Here is a 16,022-nt window from a genome sequence, read left to right as displayed (position 1 = left end):
CTGGAACTGACAGAAAGCCACTGGCCCAGATCGTAGGATGTGTAAACCATGGAAGAGCTTAGCTTTTACTCTACATGCAGCAGTCTCCATTGAAGTCTGTTAAGCAGGGAATTTGACTTAAATTTTAAAGATTTCACCCAGGATACTCAGTGGCAAATGGGTTCTCTTTCAGATTTGGCAACATTCTGGTCATTGGTGATCTTGGAAGAATAATTGCAGTGAGGGGGAGGTAGTGGGGAATGTTCCGCAGTGCTGTGGTGTTCCGGGCACTGTTCTGGGTCTCGGGGACTGGGCACAAAGCTCCTGCCTCCTGGAGCTTTTTTAAAAAGCAAGAAAGTTTTAGAGAATAATACATACTATGAACAAAATGTGTGAATTTGTTACTCATTGTAATAACTAGTCCCTATTTAAGGTTTTCTATGCTGTACACATATTCTAAGTACCTTTCATATATAAACTCACTTACTCTTTGAACAACCCAGTGAGGTAACTATTCTTAGCCCCCATTTAATAGGAAAGGAAAGTGAGACTCAGAGCTTCCCATACAGACATAGAAGGTACTATTGTTTATATTTTATCTGGAAACTGCATAAAGATTAAGTTACTTGCCCAGTGTGTTTCAACCAGTAAGTGGCTCGCAACTATGACTCCAGAGCTGTGCTTTCCTTTAAGCTTCTTTAACATCATGACACATGGCTTAGAGGATGTTTTTCTAGCCAGCATTTCTTTGAAATAGGTTTAAACATTTTGTATGATTTCCCAGAGCCTCCTCTGAAGAAGTTGGGGATCAGTCCAGTCTCCTGAGAACCTGGGGTTATGATCCTAAAGAGAAGCCCTCAAGTGGCTGATCCTCTTTCTTTCTTCCCACTCTTCAACTTCCCTAGTAGTAATTTCAGGAGCTCTTATTTGGCATATGGATTAATCAAAGTTTCCATCTCTTTTTTTTTTTTTTTTTTTTTTTTTTTTTTTTTTTTTAAAGATTTATTTATTTGTGCATACAGAACAGGGGTACAGGCCAGAGGCTCAGGGGCGGTGAGAGGCTTCACCAGAGACAGAGTGGGGAACAGAACAGGCAGATCAACGAAGCACACTGCTGAGGGGAGCAGCGGGCGGGTCAGGAGAGGTCTGCCACGCCATGTGGTCTCCTCCGGGGCAGGCGGGAATCGAACTCATGCGGAAGCGGCTTTAGATTTTCAGTGCTGTGCTTTAACCCGCTGCGCCACCAGGGAGGGCCTCCATCTCTGTTTTTATCAATTTGCAAACCTCCCCCAGAGCAGTCCCCTCCAGAAGCTCTGCATTTTTGCGGCTTTATTCCTGCTGTGGTTGGGGGTTGCCAGCTTCTCTCTCTGCATCTCCCCTTGCATGTCCCAGGCACGCCCACCAGCATTTATGCCAGGGTCTCAGGACTGTGTCTCGGAGTCCAGCACAAGCTCTTGAGCGAGATCTCTAGAAGGTGATAGACCCATTCTGCCGCTAAGCAGTTAAGTGATCTTGGGCAAGTGACTTGACCTTTCTGAATCTCGGTTTCCTAATAAATAACATCAGGCTAATCTAATTCTTACTCAATTAGATGATGACAAGAATTACCCGAGAGGAAAAATGTAGACACTGTTGATTCCCATTCCCTCCTGCCCGCCTAGCCAAGTGGGTGAAATGTCAGCAAGTCATGCCCATAGGAAGGAAGTCGGCGAACCATTGGTCTGAGCTGTCAGATCGCACCTGCCAAGCAGAACTGCTGTCCCTGCTGCCTGCATGATGTGCCAGGTCCCAGGGGGACACACTTGTCTTTGATCTGCTACACATATATACAAAGTGTAGAAGAGAAAGAAGTACACTGAAGCTCACTTCAGTGAAAGGGCAGTTCTAGTGTTGAGGTGATAACAAATCTCATATACTTTCACGTTTGTGAAACTTCATGTTTGTTTTTTCTTATCTACAGTAAATCACTCTCTGGGCCATCCCTCTCCCCAAGACCTCATTCTTTGTCCTTGTGAGGGAAAACCAATTGCCACAGTTCACCTGAACTGTCCCATTTTCAACAGAGTCCACGGCCCATGAAACCTCAGAAGTTGATGGTCCAGTGAGGGGCCTATTTGTTTCATTTGCAGCAGCATATTTTGAGTCTGGCTAGCTGCCATCCAGTGCTGAATAACATAGGAATCAAATCAAGTATGTGTTTAAGGTATTAGCAAACAGAGGCACCAAAATGTAAACGATTTTACTAGTTACATATTTTTTAAAAGCGTGGGATGGCCAGAACTAATTGCCATGGAATGGTCAAAACTTTGATTAACTTCTGTATGGTTGTAGTTTGAAATTTGAATTTTCCTTGGACAGAGGCACCATAATCTCATCTTGGGGCTTCTGTAGGTTTTAAAAGTGGCATCACTTTGTGACTTTAAGACAAAAGATAAGCCTTCCTGTTTACCCACACGCATACTGTTTCTGTTGTTCCTCATCCCCTTCTTCATATCCTGGTTTTGGCCTAGAAGCACTTCCTGCAGCCTGAGGAGCTTCCTTTATAAAGAGTTCCGTGTAGACCAGATCTGCTGATAACCAATGCTCTCAGCTTCAGTTGTCTGAAAGTATTTCTGTTCTCCTTCATTTTTGAAAGCATTTTCCCCACTGGAAGGGTAATTCTAACTTGCATTTGTTTGTACACTTTAGAACTGTCATCCCATCCCACTCTTGGGCCCTTTGTTTAGATGAGCACTAGCTCTCGGCCTTACTGTTGTTGCCCTACGTGAAATAGGATTCTTATTTTCCTGCTGCTTTAAAGTCTTTCTCTTTGGCCTTCAAGTTTGACTGTCAGTGATATTCTCAGTTGTGGAAACGGGAGATAGGCTAAAAGAGGAAGAGTGCAAAGATCCATATAGTATCTACAGCGTTTTAGTTCCTAGTTTGGCCTAACAGATGTTCTTTTTTATTTTTTAAGATCTATTTATTTATTCATACAGAACTGGGGTACAGGCCAGAGGTGCAGGGACGGTGAGAGGCTTCACCAGGGACAGAGCGGGGAGCAGAACAGGCCGACTGACGAAGTACACTGCTGAGGGGAGCAGCGGGCAGGTCAAGAGAGGTCTGCCACGCCATGTGGGTCAGCTCTGGGCCGGGATCGAACTCATGAAGTAGCTTTAGCTTCTTAGTGATGTGCTTTAACCCACTGCACCACCAGAGAGGGCCTATAGATGTTCATTTTTTAAGGATGGTAACAAAACAGATACCAGTGTCTTCCACAGATTTATTTCTCTGTGAAAATGGGCTGGAAAATTAGGGTAATGACAGAGTAGCATATAGGATCAAGGAAAGGTTTTTTGTTTTGTGTTTTTAATGTGGGAACAGGTACCAGTTTCTATATCCTAATGCAATGATACAGCAGAAAAAGGGAGAAGAGGAAGATGCAAAAGAGGGAGAACAGAACTCTCCCTGGGTAAGAGAGGACATGGGATCCAGAGCATGTGTAGAGGCATTAGAGAACAAGAAGAAAAAAACTTGCCCTGTAGCATGGACAAAGACAGAGAAGATGGGCACCAAGCAGGGAGAGTTAAAGATTGTATGGGGAGAATTTCCTATTTGATGGAAGCCTCTATTTGCTCAGTAATGTTTTTGGCACAGTCAATAATGCAAGTGAGAGGTAGGATAGGGAGAACTGGTGCCCTGTCCTGCACCCCCATTTGAGGATGCCGTTGATTCTGCCTGTTCCTAAGGCCAGCCTTGCCCTGGAGACTGAAGAGGAGCTATTTAAGAGGCTTCGGGGCTCTTTCAACCAGTGTCCTGGGACTGCTGTACTTCAGCTGACCTGCTTCAGGGCCTCTCCTTGGAAATGTCAGGTCGGTTGGTCGTTTCGCCACAAGATCTAAGTAAAGGAGGGCCTAGACCTGTTTGCATTGAAATGATGTACCTGAGCTCAAAAACCTCCCAGTCTCCACCTTAAGCATGTGAGAGATAGGTGGTTGGTTTTTTCCCTCCCTCCCCCTCCACATAGTGGATACCAGTCTCTGTGATATTGGCCAAGTCTTCTGATCTTTCTGAGTCCAGCCCTATTCTGTCAGACCTGTACTGTGGGATACCCAGTGCCACACAGACAGACAGGTAAAGCTCTCCATCCTCGTGACTTCCACCTTTCAGGCTTCACCTCTTCAAGAAGAAAAGGTATGAGAAGGGTGGCTTAGCAAGAATACTAGAATGCTGCATAGCTATCCAGCAGCACAGTTTAATGAAAGTAATTGTGAACCAGTCAAATTCTGCTGTCTCTATTTTCTCTTCCTCCTGTGATAAAGTAACTGTTCAGTGAGACCACTTCCTGCTTTTATTTAAGGTTACTTCTGGTTGTTTGCTTAATTGCATATGGGCAGATGAGTTATCAACTTCCCTACTGGAAGATACAAGGTAGCAGATGAGATAGCAGTAATTTGTCTTCCCCAGACTTAGGTCTTTTGCTCTTATAGATTTTTTCTTTGAGAAAATTTCAACCACTCGGATTACTTCCGTTACTACGTACAGTCTGATGGCTCCAACCCTTATCTTTAATGTTTACCTTTCTTCTGTGCTGCAGGCAAATATGAATCCAGTTGTGTCCTAGACATCGTTTTATGGATGCATTATAAACAACCCATTATGTCCAAAACTTGAGTTTGTCATCTTCCTCTGCACACCCCTCTCTGTCACCTGCGTCCCTTAGTAAATCCACCACCACATAGTTACCCCTACTAGAACATCGTTCTCTTCCCCTCCACCTCCTTTATCCCCCACAACCCAGAGCTAGCCTCTTGCTGGGGCCTTATCTGCCCCAAATTATCTTTTGAATCACTCCTCACCATCGCATTGCTTAGTCCCGATCATCTCCCCCATGACTGTTTCTAACTTGTCTCACTCATCTCCATAGTTTTCCCACCATTATGCATGTTTTATACAGTGGACCCAAAGTGGTCTCCCACGGTAATCAGAAACTTTCACCCCACTTTTACCCTGGAGGGGGGGTGGAACTCTCCAAGGTTGCCAAAATCCAAAGCCCTCCATAACCCCTGGAATCCTCCCTGGTGCCTAATTCTAATCCACCAGGAATTTCTGACTTCACCCTTGAGTAAATAAGAGGTGAAAGGAAAGGCTTTGTGGCCTGTGGATCTGGAAGAAAGGAACCTTTTAGAGATTGAACAGAATTTGGCAACTGGAAGATTCAAAGCAGATGAACCAGATTGTTGAGAGATGGAGCGAGAGCTACATGGGGGCCACAACAGGTTAGAATAGGAACCAGAAGCAAAGAACAAAAAGCAACGTCTCATCTGATCCCGGTTTCTCTGCCCACCTACATGCAGTTCCTTATCATGAGATGGGCCCTGTCTTGTTCTGTGCCTTCCTGCTTTGTGGCCAGGCACTGCCCACATCACAAACAAGCCCCTGTAGTAACCACAGGCTTACGGCCAGACACCATCGTTTCTGAAAAGTGAGTAGGAGGCAGGAATTCAGAGAAGGCCAGCCCTGAGTTTACCTTCAAAAGCCTTGAATTGTCCACCCCACCCAAGTGTTTTCACTTGGTGTGAAATACTTGGTGAAGCCACAGGTTTTCAGACATCACTGGGGATTGAGGTGCTCCAAGCCTGCTGGGGAACTGAGGGTCTTGGTTTCTCGCCCTGGTCTGCTGCTGGCCTTCTGTGGTCTGGAGTGGGATCTCACTCAGGGGCGGCAGCACAGTCTTGATTTGTGACTGAATTTACCCCTCCCTCCTACCAGGCAGTTTTGAAACATGACCTCTGGGTCCCCGCTACCTACATGTAAAGTTCACCTTTACCACCTACTAGCCATGTAATCCAGGGCAAACTAACCTAAACTTTCCCTTGCTTTAAGTCCTTTATTTGAAAATAGGGCATTATATTACCTGCCTCCTGGTTCATTTCAAATTAACTGAGAGGTGTAAAATATGTAGTATTGGCACAAAACATAGAACTATGTGAGTAGTAGCCAGTGTTATTTTTATCATAATTATTATAGAGAGTTCTTCCCTCTTATGCTGTTACATGGGAGAGGGGGGGAGAGGGGGCTGGTAAGAGCTGGGAACATGATGAAAATCTTAGCACTAGGAGCATGCTGGGAGTGAGGGATCTCAGTCCCACAAAACAACCCCAGAAGTGTGGAGAGCAGTTCTCAGGGCTATAGGACTGATTGTGCCTCTGTTCAGACCTTTGGTTAGAGGCCTGGATAACATAGCACCCATCTAGGGGTGATGGAGCCCTAGCCTCAGAAGTTCATGACCTGTGTGCCCATGAATCTTAAGGCTCTGTAAGGCTACTGCTTTTCTTCCAGGAGTTCCAAAGAACTTTTCTGTCCTTGATTTCCCTTCCTCAAATCTAAGGAGCAGCTAAGAGATGCACTGTTCTGATGGAGGAACCAGACCTCCACAGAATGGCCAGATAGAACAAGAGGGCTCCCGGGGAACTTCCTGAACCCATTGTCTTCTCTTCTCAGCCTGTGGTCTAGGCCTGATGGCAGAGCTGAGCTCTGCAGAGCCTCAAGAAGGAAGAGATTCAAAGGTCAGTGGCTTCTGATAAAAGCCACAAAGCTATGGAGAGGAAATGAGCTTTGTGACCAAGGATACACAGAAGTCAGAGAAGAAGCAATCAGAGTTGGCTGGTTCCCTCGCTGGCCCACAGCACAGTTTGGGAAAGTACCTGTGGGTGAGATCTTAGCTCAGATTGCCTCAGCCTCCCTGAGGCCATTCTAGAGGAGCCAGAAACACTTAGAGCAGTGTCTCCTTAACCCTTCCCTCTCCAGAATCTAGGCTTTCTGAGCCTTCTCACTACCTGCAGGGCAGGAGTTCAAAACAGTTTTGCTCTTTTGGGCCTCTTCATTGTGTAGATGGAAAGATTGAGGCCTGGGGTAAGAGAGTGACCTTAGGCCTTTTGGAGTGGAGTGTCAGGGAAGAGTTCTCAGAGGAAGGATAGGGAAGCATCAAGGGTGTTATAAGGAATCGAGGGAACCTGGGAACGATGAGAACCGCATGTACAGAGTGCCCGGGCAGGAACGGTGGGTGAGCTAGACCGGACCCCAGCCATGGTCCAGCTGGGCTGCATGGTCGGGTCAGCCTCCCGTGATCTGTGGCCCATCTCAGTGTCGTGTCCCCACTTCACCTCTGCTCATAGCTGAGCTGCTGAGTTTGCTGCTCTCCGTAACACAAGGAATTCCTAGTCCTGGCCTTCAGAGAGGATTCTGGGAGCCACCCCAGGGAAGGCAGCCAGCCAAATAGGTGAAAGTGGAGCGAGGCAGACAGCTGTACTGAGCCCTCACGTGTCACAGAAACAGCAATCCTTTGGCAGGCCCACAGAACCCCCAGAATCAGGCAGCTGCTTAAGTACAGTTTTTAGCTCTTTGAGAAATTTTGCTTCCAGCATCAGCATTTATGTCATTTAAGACTAAACTTCAGCCCTGCTTCTAAGCCCAGAGGCTCACTGAGCAGGGTCAAGGGCGTGGGCATGCCCTGGGGTGACACTGGGCTCACTCCTGCTGTGCCAGGGTGCTCTGTCTCGCCCTCTGCAGCTAGGATTGGCCTTGCTCCAACTCAGCCCCTGGTTTGGCAAGTTGTAGCATGAACCAGAGCTTTGGTCACTTCTGAACTTTGAACTTCATAGTAGACCCTGGGGTAAGAAAGCCAAACATGTTCTGAATTCTTTTTAGCAGTGAAGATACTAAGGCCCAGAGAGAGACAATGTCTTCGCCTCCAGTAGTGGGACAGTCGGGCTCGGCCACAGACCAGTGTTCACCACTACCCCCACTGCCTCCCTTGGAGAAAGCCCTTGGGACGCTATGAAACGAGACCCTCCTCCCTCCTGGGAACACAGCCTGGTCAGGGAGACTCATCTGGGGGCCAGCATGTAGGGAACACAGAACAAATGGCTTGAAGGGTCAGGTCGTCTATCAGGCCAAAGCAAAGGGCTGGACCCTCCTGAGAGGGAAGACAATCTGGTCACAGGGCCCTGGCTGGAGGGGAGGTCACAGACCGGGATAGGCGCCTGGATGATAGAGCTCATCCTCCTGCATCATCTGCTCACCCAGATCCGTTCTCACATGAGGGAAATTGACTAGAGAGCAGCTACTTTCCAAAAGTTGGTGGGCTAAGAAGTATAGGACCGGGACAGAACCAGCTGCCCTGCCAGGGTTACTCTTGATTTGAGGAGCCACAGGAAGCCCCAAATTTTTCTTGCGCCACCACTTCTTACTCTTCCCATGATGCTTTATTTTCTCCCCAGCAGACTTCTACCTTTGGCACTGAAGGCTCCTTTGAGACACATTTGTCTCAAGTAATAAGCCAGAGAAACCTATTTATATTCAGGGCCTGGATGCCCAGGTGCCCAGGAAAGAGTTGGTTCCCATATTTGAAAATGGGAGAATTTAATGGCACAGCTGAATGGATTTCAAGGGGTGGTCCGAGAGCTCTTGGCCTTCGGTCATGCTTGACACCCAGGCCACGTTCACACCAGTTGTGTCCTTGAGCGAGGACAGTGATGAACCCCTGGGTTGCAGATCCCTGCTCACTGGGACAGGAGGAGAATTCCTTCCCAGACACTCAGGACCTTCCCTCAGCAGCATCAACTCCTTTTTCTGTGTTCACCTTCTGCCTTTCACACCTGCAGTTCAACCAGTCTTATCCCCAATGCTTTCCCAGCCCCTCACCCCCTCATCCCCGCCAAAAAAAAAATCCTTCTTCACACCTTTGTTCAAGCTCAACCTCCACCTGAAATACCCTGTCATCGTCCTTGTTCAAATTCCACTTCCTTGTTGGTTCAAGTCCACTCCCTCTAGGAACCCTTCACAGGGCACTCCCCCAGGTGAGACCACAGCCTGCATTCCACAGGTCCTGCAGTCGCTCAGTCTGGTGACTCTGCTTTCACTGCAGAAGTCTGAGGTCTTTGAAATGACAGGCTGTTGACAATTTTCTTGTGCCCCTCAAGTATTTCAGAGGAGCAGTTTGTACATGTGGGGATGCCCCTGCTCTGGGCAGTTTAACCTCTACCCACCCCTCCATGGTTGTGTGTTTAAGGCTATCAACTCTGATGAAGAACCTTTACCAGAAACCAGAATGTTTTTTAAACACTGTTGTTGAGGTCAACAAAACCAAATGCTGCTTGCTGAGTGTGTGTTCTCTGCCCTTCCACACCCTTGCCCTGCCCTGTACACAGAACCAAGCCCTGTCCTGCTCCCTGGGCCTGAGCTATACAGATAAGGCCCCCTAGATCTCTGGGTTGGGTGGGGGTTGGGGGAGTTTAGCTGAACCAGCCACATTCATTTCAGCCCAGTCTGTGTGACGGGTGCTGGCTCAGGAACAGCTGCAGGCCTGTGGTCAGGCTGTCCCTGCAGAGGCATGACCTCACCCCTCCCGCAGCTCTGTTGAAACCCTGGCCATCTCAGAGCCCACCTCTGTGGGCAGCTTCCTTTGCCCTTCCTAGTTTAGTTATTAACTACTCCTTGCTCCATGCTCTAGGTCTCATCTCTGTGATTGTTGGGTAGGTCAGCACCTGTCTCCCTCCCAGCAGCCCTTGAGGACAGCACCATGGAGACCTAATGTCCCTAAGAATTATCAGGTTTAAGATTTTTTTTAATTAAAGTAATAATAATAAAATTAAATTTAAAAATAAACAGATTTAAATAATAAAAAATGAGATATAAAATGAAAAAATAAAAGAAAATTTTAAAAAGGAGTTTTCAGGTTAGGTAGATGTTAGGGTCTTGAAAGGTGCTGTGAATCACCAGTAAAGGCCTTCTGATGGTTACGTCTTCAACTGAGGCTCCTGACCTGTCAAGCCATACAACACAAGACCCATCTAAACCTCTCCAAAACAGAATAGTTCTCTTCTGACAGATGAGAACAGAGAGACCTGGTTTTAGGTTTTGAAATAGAGGAACATGCTCTTTGGCCTGTTTTCCCAGCCAGCTTATAGAACAAGTATCCTTTTTACTGTAGCAGAGCAATAAATGGAAAGCTACAGCTGGTCACCCAGAATATCCACCTGCAGTGTAGCCAGGACACTGCAGTGAAGGTCAGTGTCATCTCTGGATTCTGAATAGCACAGGAGCCGAAACATGGATCTTAGGAGTAAAGTGGGGCGGGAGGCTTAAAGTACGACACAGGCTTTGACTTCACTAAATGCTTGGCACGTTGAGAGTTCAGTGACCAGCCAGGCCAGAGTGAATGAATGAATGAATGAATGTTGTAAACGATGGTCTTACCCCACCCAGTTTAAACCTCTAATCACCATGGCTTTGCCTTACCCTTCCACTGGTCTGGAGCAACCAAATTCCATTCTTGGACCTGGTCTTGAAGTCATCAGTCCCAGTCCATGCCCGCAGGAATACTCAGTCTGGAGGAGGGAGCCAACAGGCAGTGGTGTCTCCCCTGGTCTGAGGCATTACGGGGTTCAGCAACTCCCATGTTTCAAAAGGAAGCAAAAAGGTAGGCTCCCTTTCACCCTAATCCTAGACCTCACCAGAAAACAGGAAGTTGTATCTTCTAGTCACTTTCTCTTGTTGCTCAGGAAACCATACCTGAGGGCTTCAGTGCTGAGAGCTTGCTGAGGTTGTGGGCACTCTGTCAGCATGCGGAAATCCAACATGGGACCCTCAAGGTTGCCCAGCATCCACTACTCTTAGCACATTCCAGCTGCTATTCTAAGTATATTTCCCCAGCTTAACTCAGAGCTACAAGGGCTCAAGAACTGAGCTCTGTTCCTTTCTATATCTTCTCACACTGGGTGTTACAAGGTTAAAGAAATGAAGGAAAGACAGGATTACGGAATGTTACCAATCCCAGAAGCAACTCTTGCTGGACATGTTTTCCATCAGCAGAATTGTAAGGGGCAAGGAGATAACCTCAAGCTCTAGGGTTCTTGGTACCTGGGGAGTGGTGCGGTGCACTCTTAGTGCCCATCAGCTGGTGCAGTGTTCATGGGCCTTGGGAGAGGAAAGACACCATCCACGGAACAGGCAAGTGCTCTGAAATCAGCCCATTTGCCTGTGATAGAAACTCCTGCCTTCTTTCAGCATTGCCTTTCCCCTACCTGGTCTCTACCTCTTCCCCAGAGCCTGCTGCTCAGCTAGCTGACTGGGTCGACCTTCCTGTATAGCTTTGAATTCCTTCAGAGCAACAACCCAGCCTTTAAGGACACACACACAGAGAATTGAATGAGTCTTAAAGGAGCCAGAGGACTATGATGTCATACCCCAGTGTAAGCACCCAAAGAGTGTAATCAATGATACCCTGTCAGCCTGAGAAGGGAGATTTTGGTAGCAGGGCCACAGGTGTGTGCTTCAGGTCACAGGTGTGTGCTTCAGGTCACCTGGCAGCTCCAGCAACTCGCAAAGGCCATGTAGAGAATATATTATTCACCAACATTGTCTCCCCAGCAGTTGGCTCAAACATGGGATGGTCACAGCTCAGGATAAAGGCCTTGTCTAGACTCATGCAGCCAGGGAAGAGTTGAGGCTTCAAACCTGCCTGAAGGTAACTGCCCTACTTCTCTAGAAGCACAGAAAGAGTCTGAGTTGGTGTTCACATCTTAGCACTGCTGCTCAAATTGTGGAAACTTGTTTTTATTTAACCTGAACTATGGGCCTTCATCCATGACATGGGGAAAATAATGTACCCACCCTGAGGACAAGGTTAATATTAAACAAGATGGGGCATGTAAAGTGCTTTGTAAACCAGTCAACGGTACAATATTAGCCAAAGGATCAAAAAATGAGGGGAATCAAGTCCTCTCTTGGGAGTGCTGGGTCCAGGTGCTAACCAAGCTGATTTCTCCATCTCCAGGACAAGAGTGATACCACCAGGGGAGCCCTGTCCCGAAGGCCTTGTCGTCCCAGACCTATTCCGCTGCCTCCCAACCTGCCTGAGGAAGAAACTCGTAGGATCGCAAGGATATTTTCTTCCCGGTACTCTCAGAAAGACTAAGGCAGCCCAAGAGACGGGGTAGGATACACCTGTCCACCTCCCTCTGCCCTATTTGACTCACAGGAGGCACCAGCTCTGCTTCCCTTGGGGCTTCCAGAACCCTGAAACCACCACCAGCCTAGTCTGCCGACACTTGAGACCCAGTCAGCCCAGACCGGAGGCGCGTCCCAAAGCAGCCCATTGTCCACCTGCCAGCATCTCCCTGGCAGGAGATGATGAGACAAAGGCTAGAAAACATGATTCCAGCACCCAGGTGACCCACCCATCTTTTGGTCAAGCGAACTAAGCAGTCATCTTACAGCTGAGAATTTCTCCCAGTGTCCATGACAGCCACCGCCTTCTGCCCACCCTCTGCCTGAGAGATGGGCCATTTTTGCCTTAAGGTTTGGGGGAGGGGAGGGGTCGAGGCATGAAGATTGTGTGCATTGTACATACACGAGGAATCTTCAGGCCACCTCCAGTTCATTTGCCTGGGAGTAGGATATTTTATAGATGTAAATTATTTTTATGCCGTGTTGAAGTAATCAGTAGGAGAGGAGGGGGAATCACCTCCTTCAAACATTTTATCTGATTGTCTGAAAATTCTAACCATGCTTTTAATTTATTATTTTTACCCAGCTCTGAAGGTCATTGTTCCTGCCTGTGTTTGAATAAAATCATATTTTTTTTTTTTATTCTGTGCACAAGTCTTTCCTGGGTTGGCTAGAACTTAGTGTTGGGAATTCTTTTGTGCCCTAGCAGCCAGAGAGAAAGTTTGATATGTACACAGCCCCTGAGAGAAATGCATCTGGAACAGGAGGCTAAGTCACAGGAGACTTCTGAGCCTAAAGATCAGGTTAGTCCAGAGGAGCATTAAACAGTATTTTCTTGGCTGGCACCTCAAATCTGTCAGCAGAGTAGAAGGCCCCCTAAGGATCCCACAGCTCCCTGCGTCAAGAAACTCTGGCTTAGACTGACAGTCTCCAAATATTTGAGCAGCTAAAATAGACAAGAGCCTGTGGGGAAAGTAAAGGGGCAAAGATGTACAGAGTGACCGTGAGAGAAGGTTGGATGGGAACTAACATGAAAGGCCTGCTTCCCACCCCAGCCCAGGTCACCTCGCTGAGACCTACATAAGCTGACTCCCATCTGGTAGTTAAATTGAAGCTCAACGGTGTCAATTCTGTTTACACAACTCACAAGTGAGTTCCCATAGATGTCACAGGTTTCTGTGCTCACAAGCAACCAGAAAGTACTCTGAATTTGGGAAACTCGTGGGGGGGAAGGCTCTGCTGGAGCAGTCAGGGAAGACTTCCTGGAAGAGATGAGTATAGGGGTGAGCACTAGGAAACCCCTTGGACCACATGCAGCTAAGCAAGGCAGAGAAGAGACCTGTCCGACCCTGCTGCTTCCTTGACGGGTTCCCCCCAGCCTCAGCCCCAGTAGCCTCATCTGTCAAACAGAAATAATAACCCCAGTTTCACTGGTTTGCCATGAAGACTAAGAGATGACATTTATGAAAGCACATCGCCTTCATTTGGCACACAGTGGGAGCTGTGGAAATGTCAGCCCCACCCACTCCTTCGCCACTCTCCTGGAGCAAATCAGGTGATGGGCAAGCACAGCAGTAACTACAGGCAGGACTTGCCCTCCAAGAGTAATGCAGGATCTAGGAGGGATGGGGCTCACTGGTGAAGTGCCTGCTCCGCCCCCTAACCCTCAACCTCAGAGCCTCCCTCTCAGGTCCCCAGCCAGGAGCTTTCAAGGCCTGGGGCTTCTTCTCCTTTGAGGCCACAGAGAATTTACTGAGGGGCAGTTAAGGGCTTAGCCAGAAGGGTGAGGCAGCAGGTGAAGAATTTTCCTTCCAAATCGTGCCCTAGCTCCTATAAATAACCTCATCAAGGTCAGATTAGGCAGAGGCCTCGAGAGGTCGAGGTCAGATTAGGCTGAGGCCACGAGAGGCCCTAGGCTGCCCTCCCCAGGCCACGAGCAACCCCCCTAGCCAAAGGCACCCTCAGCATCTGAAACCCACTTACAAAGTCAGTTATTTATCAATAACTTTTCTCTAGAAAATTGGATCTTTTTCCCAGTGGCAGCACTTTGGGTTAAGGGCATGAAGTCCATGTTCCCACCACCACCTGCAACTAGCCAGTGTCTCCCCCACTTCCCTTGGGCACTCCTCCCATGGGGCTGTGAAAAAGGGTGTCTGATCACCCAGAAGCTTGTTGCTCTCCACCACTAGAGCCAACCTTGGAATTTCTAGCATAGGCGGGATTCTAGGGACAGAGAACCAAAGCAGATGTATGTGCCTGGCTGTGCCCTCGAGAAGCTCCGCAGCCATTGTGAGCTGGCACCGTCCCTCAGTGTCTCCAGGTCTGCTGCCCCCTCCTTCGGGTTCCTGTTGTTCATCGAGAGCCCGCCCTAACCTCGGCAGCCAAGTGGCCCCTTCCTTCATAACACTAAATGTGACTACCTGTGCTGCTGACATGAGGGGTGGCCATGGCCCGAGACGGAGGCCCGAGACGGAGGCAGGGACGGCCAGGCTTGCACTTGTGTGCTCTTTCTGACCACCTGCCCCACAGCCTTGGTTCTGTACCCAAGTCCAGAAATGGCGGCTGCTACTCCTCTGCTCCACCCAGTTCACCCCCTTCCCACCTCTCTCTAGCTCCTCCCCACCCCCACTTCTCTCTTCTTTTCTCTGTCATCTGGGTCCCGGTGAGAAGTGCCCACTCTCCCCCTTAGTCCCTACCGCTGACCCCCCCCAGCTGGCCCACCAACGGAGCTGCTGCACTGGGTCCCTTCCTGTGCTTCCCTCCACAATCTCCCCTGCTCGCTTTGGCTCCAGCAGTGCCCACGCTGAAGCCTCCAAATGTCCTGTCATCGAATAGGTCACAGCAGATAGGTCCAAAGTACACTGCAGTTCACAGGCCAGAGGTGGGGCCCTGCCACGCATGACTGTATGACCTGGGGAAGCCCCTGTCATTGTCCTTCCCTCAGTGTCAGGATCCTCAGCCTGCAAAGGAATGAAGCGCTGACACATGGCACATCATGGATGAACCTTGAAAACATTACACTAAGGGAGATAAGCCTGTCACCAAAGGTCACGTGTGGCATAAGGATTTGCAAGAAATATCCTGAACAACAAGCAATTTATAGTCAGAAAGTAAATTATGATTGCCTGGAACAGGCTGGGCTGGGGCTGGGGGCTGCAGGGAGTGACTATTCATGTGTTCAGGGAGTTTTTGCAGAGAGGGAGTAATGAAAATACTCTAAAATTGATTGTGATGATTGATGGCTACATAACAGAGTACACTAGGAATCTTTGAATCATAGGTGCATTGTACAGCATGTGAATTACATCTCAATAGTAAAGCTGTTACTTCAAAAAACTTGGAATCCTAATAGTACATACCCCGTAGGATTGTGAAAAAGAAAATGTACGAATGGAAAGTACTTAGCATATGTTATTGTTGTTGTTATGAAGAGGAGCCTGGGAGAGCCCTACCCAACCTATCACAAGAGACCTTGACTTTTGGACTCTCAAAGGTGACAAACCTGCCTCCTCCCACCTCCTTATCACCAGAGGTAGCCCTTTCAGCATCTGGAAAGAACTGTTTTAAAGAACCCCAAGCAAAGGAAATGAACCAGTTCTGGAACTCTGACCTTCCCCCTCGCCTCCCTGCCCCTCACCAGCCGCCTCTTGTCAAGTCACGCTGTCAACTAGCTTCTCTAGGGTAAAGTTTCAGGCCAGCTGGACTGTATAAAAGAAAGGTGCCAAGCCCAAGGCAGCAGATGCAACAGTGAATGGCAAAGAGGCAATCAGAGCCCTGCCTCCCCCTCCTGGAATGGAACCCTAAGGATCCTAAGGAGCGCCTGTGCCTTCCCTTCTCTGGCCTCTCAGGTAAGACCCCACTCTCCATCCCCCTCTCCCCTTCACAGCAGCGCTGAGAGCAGCAGAAGCTGTCAGCGATCACTAGTAGGACAGGGGCTGCCAGAGATTTACTTCAGCCCTCACCTGGGCCCTATGAGGGAAATGCATCCCTGATGAGAACACCAATGGGAGTGGGACTCACCCCAACATCCATGTCACTCCCCCAGTCTCACT

At 48.4% G+C, this 16,022-nt stretch overlaps 1 protein-coding gene across 1 annotated transcript in view; it reads left to right on the top strand.

Annotated features, from left to right (window-relative positions):
* Positions 1 to 12,573, top strand: part of C2CD3 (C2 calcium-dependent domain containing 3) — a 100,790-nt gene extending 88,217 nt beyond the window's left edge. Inside the window, exon 33 of the mRNA XM_004683194.2 lies at positions 11,798 to 12,573. Within this exon, the coding sequence (XP_004683251.1) occupies positions 11,798 to 11,938 (141 nt within the window). The 3' untranslated portion in view covers positions 11,939 to 12,573. The remainder of the gene's footprint in view (positions 1 to 11,797) is intronic.
* The last annotated feature ends 3,449 nt before the right edge of the window (positions 12,574 to 16,022 follow it).

The sequence above is a fragment of the Condylura cristata genome, unplaced genomic scaffold (assembly GCF_000260355.1).
Source record: "Condylura cristata isolate star-nosed mole 26May11 unplaced genomic scaffold, ConCri1.0 scaffold00015, whole genome shotgun sequence".
NCBI lineage: Eukaryota > Metazoa > Chordata > Mammalia > Eulipotyphla > Talpidae > Condylura > Condylura cristata.
Note: the sequence above shows the minus strand (reverse complement) of the source record. Positions and strands in the feature narration are given on the sequence as shown.